Below are 12,373 nucleotides of genomic sequence, written 5' to 3'. Positions count from 1 at the left end.
TATGAGGTAACCAACCAGGTCTGGCGTGAAAACAGCAAGAACGACGTTTCCCGATTGGAAAACAAACAAATCGTATCAGAGGACCACTCCAGGGCAAAAAGAAAAAACGATCAGTAATTATTTAGAAAAGAAACAGGCTAATTTGATTGACAAGAATTTAACATAGAAAAATAATGTAATAGCTCTTAATAAGGTGGATTTACTTGTCATCCCTGGCCCATCTAGGTAAAGTCACATCACAAGCCTGTTACGGAGGCTCTTAGTCAAATCCAACATTTCATTCATCAGTGTCAACACACGGTATTGTCAACGCATACGAGGGAGAGAACAAGAGTCTGAAAGGCCCGCTAGAGACCACCCTGCTCATTAAAACTGACCGGACCAAAGAGGTGTGCCTCGCTCAAGAAACTGAGCAACTCACATCATCACGGAGCTAAAAAAAAAAAAAGCAATTAGGTTCAATTCCACCCTAAAATTATCTCAGACGCTTCTGCGATTTAAGTCACTTAGAAAACACAGAATCTGACATTTACTGTTCATGAATCACCAATAGCGGTTTCTCAACAGTGTTGTTTTCGAGGTGGATTTGTCCGTCAAATCTGGACTGAATTAAACCACTTTTTGTTCTCAAAAGGTGCAGCACAGCACCTCATTCATTATTGAGTCCCCCGCCCCCCCCAACCCTCCTCAACACACATTTTATTACAAAGTCCTGACATTGTTTCCAGCCTATGTGTACCGCTTAGGGAAAAAAAAATGCTGTACTGTGAAGCTTATGTGAACCAAACTGACAAGTCTAACTTTTTTTTTTTGCATCACACACACACCTATCTCTTACCATTCAAATACAGTCTGTACATGCTGTGAGAAATTCAAGTTTTGTGTGCTGGCTTCTGTTAACATCAACTATGACCGATTCCCAAGCGGGTTTTAGAAATTGCTCCTGCACCTCTCGCCTCCGGAATCAACCAGTCGTGACATCTATTGGCACATAGCAGCTGCTCTTCCACCGTCGTGTGCAGATGGTTTGATATTAATCTTAGTGTCACGTTTTCAGGAAAATTACTGCAGTCGTGACACTTTGCTAACAGGACTTGTTTAATAGGGCTCATTGCTATTGGTTTTCACTGAAAACTTCTTTTTAAAACAGATTAAAGTGGTGTACATTGATTTCCCCACTAATTTATGCTCATGGATCAAAACATTATATTGCTTCCTCCTGTAAAAGGGACATCTGTTTTAATACTAGATAATGATCTCCATTATTGCTGGTGTTGCTCCATCTGCATTGCTGTTTTTAAAGATAAATTTAGCTTACAAATAGTGCTAAAATCAATTTCTACACTGCGCTCAAAAGGAGGACTGTGCTACAGACAATACTTGTAAAGTGCTGTCCAATCATTTCCTTATTAGTGGATTTAACAACTCCTGATTATATACACGACATTAAAACAGGCTTTCAAGGAGAAACTTTTTGTTCAGATTCATCAATAACACTGTCATTATTATTCATAAACACCTGATCGCATGGCTAAAAACTCTAAAATGACACCCGAGGATCACATGCTTTTGACTGCAGACAAATATAGTGTGATAACTGACGAAATTAGGGTGTGTGACAAAGATGACGTTATTCCAAAATGTTTAAAAATACATCTACAGTACGTATACACCATCTGCTCTTTCAATGACAAGCCTGGTCAAGTTTATTTGCACGTAAACCTTTCTAAAAATTCCTTTCCACTTCGATTCCTGCATCTCTTGCAGGTTCAGACTGCTGAATCTATGAGAGAAGTCTATGTCCAGTACCCAGAAGACTCGGTTCAGAGGAGTCACGGCTGCAAGGTCAGAGACACCGCAGTAATGTCCTTAAACATTCATCCATCCATCCACTCACTCACATCAGCTGGTTCATGGAAGGCCGACAGGGAGAGAGCTACAAATTTCAGGCAGTTTTCTGTTAGACCAGGAGGTGGCAGTGATGAGGCCGTCAAAGTCACTGAAGCCCCCCAAACATGATCTTGGTCTGACACTGGGAAGGTGAAGGCTCTGTCAGCAGTGAAGCAGTCTGTGTTCTGGTGGGCAGTGATGGCTGGAGCTGGAGCTGGAGCCTCGCCGGTGTGTGCATTTCCGTTCTTGTGTGCCGTTTTTGTTCAGAGAGCTGAGATGAGAAGTCGAACACTGTTAGCTTGCGGCCCCTTGGTGCTTGAGGACTGTGTAGATGTTATCCACTTTGCTCAGCCTCTCGAAGAAGGGGATGAGGTCCAGCAGCTCGGTGTCGGACATATCGTCGAACCACGAGGCCACGGGCACCTGGACGGAAACACAGATCATCAGCAAACCACACGAACGGCTTCAACAAGAATACTTTCTGAAATAACCAGAACGCAGCTCATTCACTCTGAAAATCTGTTACAGATATTAATGCACTACTTTTTTGTCTGAAGTTTTGAATCCAGAACGCCTTATTGTTGAATGATGTTAAAAACAACATAGTATAATTTTTATTTATTCATTTAATTATTATTAATAATATTTTGTAATTTATTTTATTATTATTTTATTTATTTATTTTTATTTATTTTTTTTTCTCTCTTTGTGTTCGAAGTGTCTGGCCTGGCAGTGGGTGGGGGGTAGGGGGAAGAGGGGTGACAGTCAGATGTGCCAATCCACGCTTATTCTGTATTTTTGTTTCTTGTGCTGTGCATCACACTGTCTGTCTAAAATGTTCAAAATGTTCTATAAATAAAGTTGGAAAAAAAAAAAAAAACATAGTATAATGCTAAAACACATTCTAACTTCTCTGTACAGCACCCTGAATCATGCTTTATCAATAAAATCGCCTTGCTCATATCTAAACAGATATGGTGACATTCAGTATACTCCCCTATATTACCCAATGTAACAGCTGAGCATGTAATTAATAAAACAGAACAGAGCAGTCCAGTAAAATGATCTACATATTTTCTGTGCTACCATTGTTCCTGACAGGGACTCTCTCTTCGAATAATTCCACCCAAAGACGTCACCGCCATGACTCAGGGGCTGTGCGTTGTCCAGCGATACTCACTGCGTTGTCAGGGTGGAAGACGTAGGAGGCAGGGGAGTTGTCCACGATGATGACCTTGTTAAGGTCGCGACCCAGGCGACTCAGGTCCTTGACGTAATTACCTCGGTGGAAGACGCAGGACTCCCGGAACAAGCGGCAGCGGAAAGCACCCCACTTGTCCAGGAGGTCGGAGACGGGGTCTGCGTACTGCGGCGATGCAAGAAGCGTTTAACGGATGAGAAAAAAAACGGGATTCCACATTATTTTATACATGGCTGCAGTGCAGTCGTTCCTCACCTTGGCTAAACTGGCAGTGAAGAGGACGCACTCGAAAAGTTCACCCATTCGCTTCAGGAACTCGTCGACATGGGGCCGCTTCAGGACATACACCTGGAATACACAGGAATGTTTCAACCAGGTTACATTTCCAAATACAACATGTTTCTACAGCCTATAACTGCCTGAGGAACTATGATGCCTTCTTTTGGTATCAAATATAATCTATACAAAAGATGACTGGACAGTTTTAAAGGCTTACTGTGCCATATGGATGCAGCAGACAGGTTTAAAATGTGGGCCAACGCATTAAAAACATTGCAATCTCAGGCATTCCAGACTTACATGGGACATTTCATATGAAAAGATACTCCTATGGATCACAAACAGACAAACACTTGGCTCCAAAAGTAAAATCCAGGACTTGTTTCCTTGAAGCTCCTCCATTTCTTCTTCTCTCTGCGGTGTCGGCGGCTGAGGGCAGCGTTCCTGAACCAAGTCATCCGGAATAGGCTGTGCTTGTCTGAACAAACCTATCCTGGATTACTTGAATCAGGCCCAGACCCACGGTATGTCATCCATCTCCGAGCAACCGTCTTCAAATCCTTTAAAACGCCAACAGCACCTCCTGCACTCAGCAATTTAAACTTGAGAGCGCTGCCATCGCACGACCACAAAGGCGGCGAGGCACTGTCATGTTGGAGGACGGCAGATGACAGCAAGTTACGGTTACAGAAGGGTTTTTTGTTTTAATGGTTAGTGTAACGTCAGCGTTACCTGGTGGACTGTTCCATCTATTTCCACAGGAATGATGAAATCTGCGTTGTTCACAGGCTGTTGGAATGATAAAAAAGAAAGTTGATTTGAACAAAGATACGGATATTTCCAGACCTGTTCTTAATAACATAAACATCTCTTATAAAGTATTATTGCAGGTCAGATGCAGGTAGAGACAAATCGTCTGCAGTGTGTGCGTGCACATGGAGGAGCGGCTCTGTTTATTTGGGTTTAAGAACCAGCTAGTTTGGGTTTGGCACTTTCCACCAATGACAGAAATGTCACTGTCCAAGCCAACAACAACCAGATGGGATAAATGTAGTCCTTGGAGATTGTATTTCACTATTAAACATACTGATCTCATAACGCAATGTGATCACAGGGGACAACTATGTGCTTTGGGGCCCATATGTTCTTAAAAATGGGTTACAGTGCTGGACTTGCACACAGCTGCTTGTTCTTACCTTAAAAGAGCTGTGAACTAATGTCTCGTCCAGATCTATAACCACACAGATCTTTCCGGAGTCTTTTGACTTCACTGGAGGCAGCAGCGGCTTCACCTGAATCTGACAAAAATCCACAAAATGAGATTTCTCCAAACCTGGACGCAGCAAAAATCAATCATCAATCAAGCAATTAGGCCTAAAATGTAGTTCAGTCTGTCTCTTTGCTTGACCTCTCCAGCACAGATTTTATCCTTTTGTTGCTGTCAAAACAGGGCAAAAGTGCAGCCAGCGAGGCAAAGGTAAACACACCTTGGAGACAGTTCCGTTCTCCTCTACCAGCAGAGGGGCGTTGTTGTTGACCGGCAGGGGTTCAGGCTGGTCCCGACACAGGCAGCAGAAGAGGCTGGAGAAGAGGCCTCTGCTCCTGGGCTTCTTGGAGGACAGAGAGGGTGAGGAACCTGCAGAGGAAGAAGAGGAGCTGACCGGGCTGGTTCACATCAACTATGACTGACCTGCACTACATTTACTTAATCAACCGTTTAAGCTTTAGTGCAATACTACTTCTCAAACTATTCATTAGTCGCCTGACAGCAAATCAGAAACAGTTTTACTAACTGATGAATCACTAAAGTTATCAAATCAAGCAAAAATGTAGTTAAAGTCTGTTCAATGAATCAATTACTCAAAAATAAAGAACAGATGAATCGATAAATAAAATAATCCTCAGTTCATCCAACATTTCATTTCAATAAAAGAGCATTGCGTTTGATCTGGTTTTCAAAGAGCACTTTAAACCCTCCGAAGTTAAACAATCAGCACAAAACCCTTCAAAATTAAAGTAGCTTTAAGCAAAAAAAAAGGGAAAGATGGAAATATCAGGCTATAATTACTGCTACACACTGCCACCTAACTGATGACTCCATCTAGCCAGTGCATGTATGAAAACAGTAAAAAGCGCGTACAGCGGCTTTCCTCATACTTTTGTCATGTGCACAAACGCTCCTGGAGACACACGGCCCTGCCAGGAGCTCTTGCGTAATCGCCTCTCGGACGTCAGCGGCAAACAGCCTCAACCGCCACCAATGAACATTCGACACTGAAGAGGGGTTGCCAAGCAGGAATTATAGAGGCATCATAAGCACATCATGAGTTTGTTATGGGAAGTAATGAGCCAATCGGAACAGGGCGAATGTCACGTGACCATACAGAAACACTCATGGCACAATTTAGAGTGCATGACTTTTTGTATGTTTCCAGCAGTTTTGTGTTTTCTATTCCTTTTTTGCAATTAAGTGGCATCTGTTTTAAATGACCAACATTTGCGTTAAAGACCAGCAGCAACACTGATGAAAGCCTATTTTAAATACCAACACACAAGAGCATAAAAGTTAACCATTAACAACTATTTTAAACAGTAAAATGTGACACTGACAACACTTGAAGTACATCAAGCAACAGAGCTCCCAAAGTGTTGTTAGAAGTTAAATTAAAGGTCTATTATTTCCTTTCTTCATGGCACAGTTTGCAAATGCCAACCACTGACACCATAATCGTAGTTTTAAAGCATCTGAATGAAGCAACAGCTACAGTCCAGATGTGTACACATATGGGAGGTGGATTTAAAGAGTCATCTGTTGTATCTCCGTCAGTCACGCTGGTGCACCTTCACAGCTCTACAGGTATAAAGCTCATTCCTCACAGCGGTTGGTTTACATCTTCAAATGTGTAACAGTGCTTTTTTATTTGTTCATGTATTGTAAAGCACTTTGCGCTTGTCGATTTGAGAAGTGTGCAGCTGTGGATTAAGGTTGTGATCTTTCCTGTAAATGTCGACTCGACACCCAGCTCATAATATCAAATGAGTTCGTCAGCGGGCCATAGGCTAGGTCACTGTTTCATTGACTCATTCATGGGCAGTGACATGGGATATCATATCATCAAAACAGTTGACGATCACTTTTCTGTCGACTGCTGAATCAACTCATCGACCCCCTGCTGTACAACCACACACACTGATCAATCCCACAGAACCTTACATCAAAATCAAAGTAGAGATCCAAACATTTCCAAAGATACCAAATTTGCCAGACTAAGTTTGGGAGAAGTCTGTATAAAGCGATGCACAAAACAAAATTGGTGTTTGCTGAAATGATGCGTCTTCATGACACCGATGTCAAAGGTCACCAAGATAACCTCTAACAGGATGAAATCTGAAGGTGGCAACGGTTTAGCCAGAAAAACGATGGTTCTTTGCAAATTCCCACTAAAGTTTAGGTCAGTCACAGATTTCTTTCTGCTCTCCGTCAAGCCACAAGTTCAATCAGCTCATTCTCATGTCCCATCAATGATCCGATCAACACTCCTCCTCACTTTTCTGTCGCACATTAGACTTTGTTCCTGCGTCTTTATGCACCATACTCCCTCTCTCTGTCTGTCCGGACGTGACTGAGTTACCAACACACAAGCTTCTGTTGTGCATCTCTCACGCCTCTTTCAGTCCCTCTCTGCCGTTCCCTCCTACCCCATTTGTGGATTCAAACCCCGTCTGACCCTCTGCTGGCCTCTGCCGCGCTCAGGCCAAAACAGGAAGAGGAAACAGACGGGTATCAGTGGAGGAAGCTACTTGCCATCATGTTTTAGTGCAGGAGAAGGCTTGTGATACCATGCAGGTTCTTTGATTTGATGTCAGAGTGGGTTCTTATTAGGGAGGCTTTCAATTTCTTCACGTATTTGAGTGTTATTTGTGCGTTCTGTTCAAACACATTCATCGTTATAAGAAAACCTGATCTCAAAGTGTGCCAGATAATATAGCACATATTCTGAATGCCAACCAACCTATTCACTTTAGTAAAAGGAGGAAAAAAAATTCACATTTTAGCTGCCAAATTAAACCAGAATTTAAGGAATCTAATTTACGACAGAAACTACTGAGTATTTTTCATTAGTCTGACAATCATTTTTGATTAATCAATTAGTTGTTTGGTCGATAGAACATCAGAAAATGTGAAAAAGGCCTTGATAACTTCCTAAAGAAACCAGAAACTATTCACATTTGAGGACAAGTTGGACTTTTACTCAAAAGCTGCCTCCAAATGATCAAACTTATCAAAACAGTTGGGAATTCACTGAATAGCTGGTAACTAATTGATTAATCGACTAATCACTGCAGCTCTAATCTTTTTCAGTCCCTTTGTTTCCTTTTTCACTCCCTCGTGGCCACCCTCCCTCCCTCATGTCCTTATTTCCAGCGTTCACTCCCATGTCCTTATTTGCTCCCCCGAGCCTCTGTTAGCGTCAACATTCGTGTCTTCTATCACACGCCTTTCACCGTGAAACATGACTAACTAGGTGCTGCCCGCAAAACACAGAGTGTGCATTAATTCGTGAAAAGGGACATTATGTAGACAAGAATGGAGCTAATTTATGGAGCGAACATACTGCAGGCCGTCTGCTGAGAGACACCACCTGACTGCTCACTACACCTAAACCGTCAAACAGGACCACCCCGACGCTGGTCATCCTAACAACATGTGTGTTTCTCATTCCTTTTCTTTCCTTGTTTTCTTGGCTAAATTATAAATAATCATATATTTATGTTATTTATTACCCATCAACCAGCTAACCCTCACATTTTCAAACCTGGGAGCAGGCAATATTTTCTGATCCATTTCAAATCTACCGTCATCTCACCTCTTTTTCACCATTTAAAAATAAAAAAGTAAATGCTACAAAGAAGTTACTCGTGTATCTATATTGTTCCAGCCCAACAGTTAAAAGTGTTATCTATTATTTAAGAGGTAGAATATTGCAAACTGGGCAAAAATGCCTCAACATGTCGTCTCCTGTCCCACAACTTACAGAAAATGAATTATTCAAATGCATCGAGATGCTTCGTCTTATCAGATCGTTTTATCAGCTCAGGATCTCCAGGGGGGATTTCCAGAATCCCCCCCCCCCCCCGGGGATCAATGAAGTATTTCTATCTATCTGAGTTCCATTTTACTGCCGATGGTGTGACTAGTTTCCTGTAATAGACGCTTTCACTCCCATTCTTTTCATTCATTTCTGCCTCTTCGACAGCTATATATATATACACTGCATATAACGTGTTCCCTTTTTAATCAGTAACAAGGAATCAACTATCATTACAGTAAACTACTATAGAACTAAAAATTCTTTGAATTGAACAGCCTCTGACACAGCTGTTGGACTTTCATGTGACAGTCAAACTCTAACTGAATTAGAGCCATCAACCTGACTTCAAGTTAAAAAGAAGCACTGTCTTTAAAGAAAGAATGGGCATAAGAGGGAGACACTGACAATCTGATGTATGAGCACACACCAGGATGATCCAAGGTCAATTTACAGAAGCTACAACGCTATAATTAGTGGTAAATGATGGATTGACCTTACAGCAAATAGAAAACGTGCTGCCTTTTTATAGATGAATGGGTAAATGACTAACAAACCAAACCCTGGATTTGTATTTTAGTGGCTGCTCAGGTCTGCTTTGCTATTGTGTGTGTCACTCGTTTATCACCGACACAATCACGCCAAGAAAGTCTCATAGAAAACCATGTACCGGTGCTCTCTGATCTCAGTTGAGAAATAACTACATGAAAGACGGCTTTGCATGGCGAGACATTTCTTTGTTAGTAGCTGTAGCGGTTTGTTTTACAACTGTAGGCGGTGTTGAAAATCTTACATTTCATTTCCAGCTTGGTTCATGAGCTGATCTCTAGCACTTGCAAAAGCTTTACACCGCAGAGCTGCTGTGCATCCCTGAGGTGCACATGCTACAGTATCCGCACACCAACTAAGGGTACTTTTTATCTACCAGAAACTTTCCTTAGGTGCTATTAATGCCATCTAGTCAGTGTGTCTGAACTCAGTGGGGAACTAGAAAAAAAAAAAAAAAAAAAAATACCGTAAAGATCCTCAAAAGGCAAAGTGAAAGTACAGCAAAACAGAAACTAAAATGCTCTTTTGATTCTTCATCTAGCGCTTTTACGGCCTAGGATTTTGCATTATGCTTCACTATTTAAGGAAACACACTGTCCCTAACGTCCTCTGTGTGTCACAGTGAGTGAACATGTTTACCAAGTGTGGGCACGAGGTTATGCAATAGATCAGGCTACTACACATTTACAACCACGCCGCTGCCTGACATCTCATCTTATCCTTTAATGCCAAAACATACACTTTAATAGCTTTGGGTGTCTTTATGCAACTCTTTCACACCAGACATTGGCTCTGTGTGCATCAGGTGTGACAGCGTGCAGGGCCCGGAAGTGACCGGAGACGTTAAAAAAACGTGCCACTGAGGCCTTTGTGAGGAGGACAGGCAGTGTTTTTTCTCAGGGATGATGACCGTCAGGCCACCTGATTATTCAGTAACCTGCATTTACACTCTGTGGTATCTCATTGGTTTGTGTACAGTGGCGGTGCCAGAAATCCATGCTAGTGAACGCAGCACTGACAGTCAGTGTTACACTGCACACACCAGAAACGAGGAGGAAAACAGAGTTATAATAAAATAAATAAATAGAATCAAGGCACCTGGATAGAGACCTGGGAAGACAAAACATTATTCTCCTCATTCTTCAGTATCTAAAAGTAATTATAGCAACAGATATTTCCTTATTATACTAATGTAGATATATATATATGGAGATGCATTCACGTGACAAAATGAGATTACTTTAACATTCATAAAGGGTTTAAAGTGAACTTGTGGTGGCTGGAAGACATTTCTACGCTTTTATTAAAACATTAAAGCTATTTTAATCAAACATTGGTACGTCATTTCCTTCACTTTCATCACAGGCCAAAGGGCCGCAGCCATACTGTAAGCAGGAGCAGACAAACAGTGACAGTTTTAGTGCTCCAACTTGTTTCCAGTCCTTTTCCCCCCTCACCGTGCTGTGTGGAACCTGAACGCGTCCTCCGGCTGCAGGCTCCGGGCTCACACTCACAGTTGAGCCCCTCGGAGCTGCAAAACTTTTTTTTTTTTTTTATATGTGTGTGTGTGTGTGTTTGTTTGTGTGACACCAGCAGAATAAAGACTCTTACCCCTCTCTCCCGCGGCTCTGCTCCCCTCTTCATCCCGGCTGACTTGGGTGATCACGGAGGACGGATGGTCCATCACATCCAGGTCTGGTCCAGAGTGCTGACCTCACACTTTAAAAGTTTACAGATTGTTCGCCGACTCGGTGCTGCATTAAAACAACTCAACACGCACGGAAACGTCGCCGCAGCGCACCGGGAAACATCGCAACAAGTCGGCTACAGCTCGTCCATTCCGCCTTCCGGCTGCTGGGGTCCGCTCCGAAACACGCTCGACTTTGACGGCTGGAAGTTCTAAAAAACATTCACCAAAGAGATGGCAACTTTGATTCAATATGGTGCTCGGCTCCGCTCGCAATTTCAAGATACAAACATGGAGGTTTCAAGGCTTCCCATTTCACTTAAAGTGGCGCAGTAAGGGAATGGCCGCGCGCAGCCCTCCCTCTCCTGGCGTCTGCAAGTTTGATGATGATCCCTTAAAAGTAGCTTCAAACTAAGTTACTCTACCGCCGAACTTGTTTTAGTCAAAGTTAGACATTAATTACGCCGTTTAAGTGTCTAATATCTACCTCAGCATGGGCTTTATCCTGTGTTAAATGTTAAATATACACGATAAGTTATCTACTTCCAGGCTGTTCCTGCCCCCCTACCAGAGGATGTTTAAAAACAAAACAGAAACTTTTCACCGTGTTCGCGACCATCTGATCGGCTTTGTTCATACACACATGGACACACAGATGGTTTCTGCAGTGCTGGAGCTGTTGTGCAATGATCGCTGTTTGTAAGAAGAAGAAAAAAAAAAAAAAAAAAAAAAAACTTGCTCAAGAGCAGAACTCTGTGGAGAAGTTGCAGCGAAGAAACGCCCCGTTTGGGTCCCCTTGAAACTGCCCAGAGCAAGGGAGCGTCGCACAAGTGCAGCAGGCAGGGTGAGGTCCGCTGTTTGTAAGGGAAAGATCTGTAAATATTCTCAACTGGATCTGTCAGGGGCTGTGATGCGTCTTTGTTGTGTTGTTTGGTGTGGAAGTGGAGGAAGTTTTTATGTGGTAAACTGTGTGGATGTATTTCAGATAAAATAACCGTTTGGACTGAAGCACCTGACAGTCAAAGTACCTCACACTGAAAACAAAAAATCATAATAGTCAGTATTGCCAGAAAGTCAGTTGAGTTGATGTTAATGTCATACAATGGGACATATTAAATAATAAAATGATAAAAAGGCAGACCACTTATATTGTCTCACATATCTATATATATGTATATACATGTCTATATATATAGTCACATTGCACAACCCCATATGCCACGGTGCCATTTTTATTTATATTTTAAACCTTAAAAAAAAAAAATAGCAAGCTTACCTTTTATTGTGCATGCTTTCCAGCGAAGACCCTTCAGCCATCACACCTCAGTCCTCATTTTAACTGTGACTACCTCCTTCATCTTCCCTGTGTGTTGCGTTACAGGCCTTTTTTTTTTTGTTTAGTTTTTTTTAATGGAATATGAATGCTGACTTGTAGAAGCATGGAGTGAAAAAAAAAAAAAAAAAAAAGTGTTTCGTGCGAGTGTCACTGGAAATCCTGACAGTGAGTCGAGTGTGGAAGACAGCGGCGCCCTCCTGCCACACCTGGATGGGGTGAGGCCGTCACATGGTCATCAGTTACACCTGTGCTCAGGTCACACTCCCGTGTTTCCACCTGTAGTAGCAGTGTTAACAGAGTTTTCTATGGAATAGTTCGCAAAACAAAGCCATAAAGCCCCA

At 42.3% G+C, this 12,373-nt stretch overlaps 1 protein-coding gene across 1 annotated transcript; it reads right to left on the bottom strand.

The window, feature by feature from the left end:
- Nucleotides 1-686: 686 nt before the first annotated feature.
- On the bottom strand, nt 687-11,106 carry LOC139223760 (carboxy-terminal domain RNA polymerase II polypeptide A small phosphatase 1-like). Its single transcript, XM_070855750.1, has 7 exons — nt 10,621-11,106; nt 4,858-5,006; nt 4,567-4,668; nt 4,103-4,159; nt 3,347-3,439; nt 3,071-3,256; nt 687-2,313 (listed from the first exon to the last, which is right to left on the bottom strand). The coding sequence occupies exons 1-7, from the start codon at nt 10,691-10,693 to the stop codon at nt 2,185-2,187; spliced, it is 789 nt and encodes a 262-aa protein (XP_070711851.1). The 5' UTR covers nt 10,694-11,106; the 3' UTR covers nt 687-2,184.
- Between the last annotated feature and the right edge of the window lie 1,267 nt (nt 11,107-12,373).

This window comes from Pempheris klunzingeri, chromosome 24 (assembly GCF_042242105.1).
Source record: "Pempheris klunzingeri isolate RE-2024b chromosome 24, fPemKlu1.hap1, whole genome shotgun sequence".
Classification (NCBI taxonomy): Eukaryota; Metazoa; Chordata; class Actinopteri; order Acropomatiformes; family Pempheridae; genus Pempheris; species Pempheris klunzingeri.
The sequence above is the reverse complement of the archived record's forward strand: the minus strand, read 5'-3'. Positions and strand labels throughout refer to the sequence as shown.

Excerpts from the sequence above, each read along its gene's own strand:
- LOC139223760 (XM_070855750.1), bottom strand. The coding sequence starts at position 10,693 with ATGGACCATCCGTCCTCCGTGATCACCCAAGTCAGCCGGGATGAAGAG. Across the intron at positions 5,007-10,620 it reads CAGAGCCGCGGGAGAGAGGG|GTTCCTCACCCTCTCTGTCC; the intron begins GTAAGAGTCTTT and ends CTTCCTCTGCAG. Across the intron at positions 3,440-4,102 it reads TAGATGGAACAGTCCACCAG|GTGTATGTCCTGAAGCGGCC; the intron begins GTAACGCTGACG and ends TGTGTATTCCAG.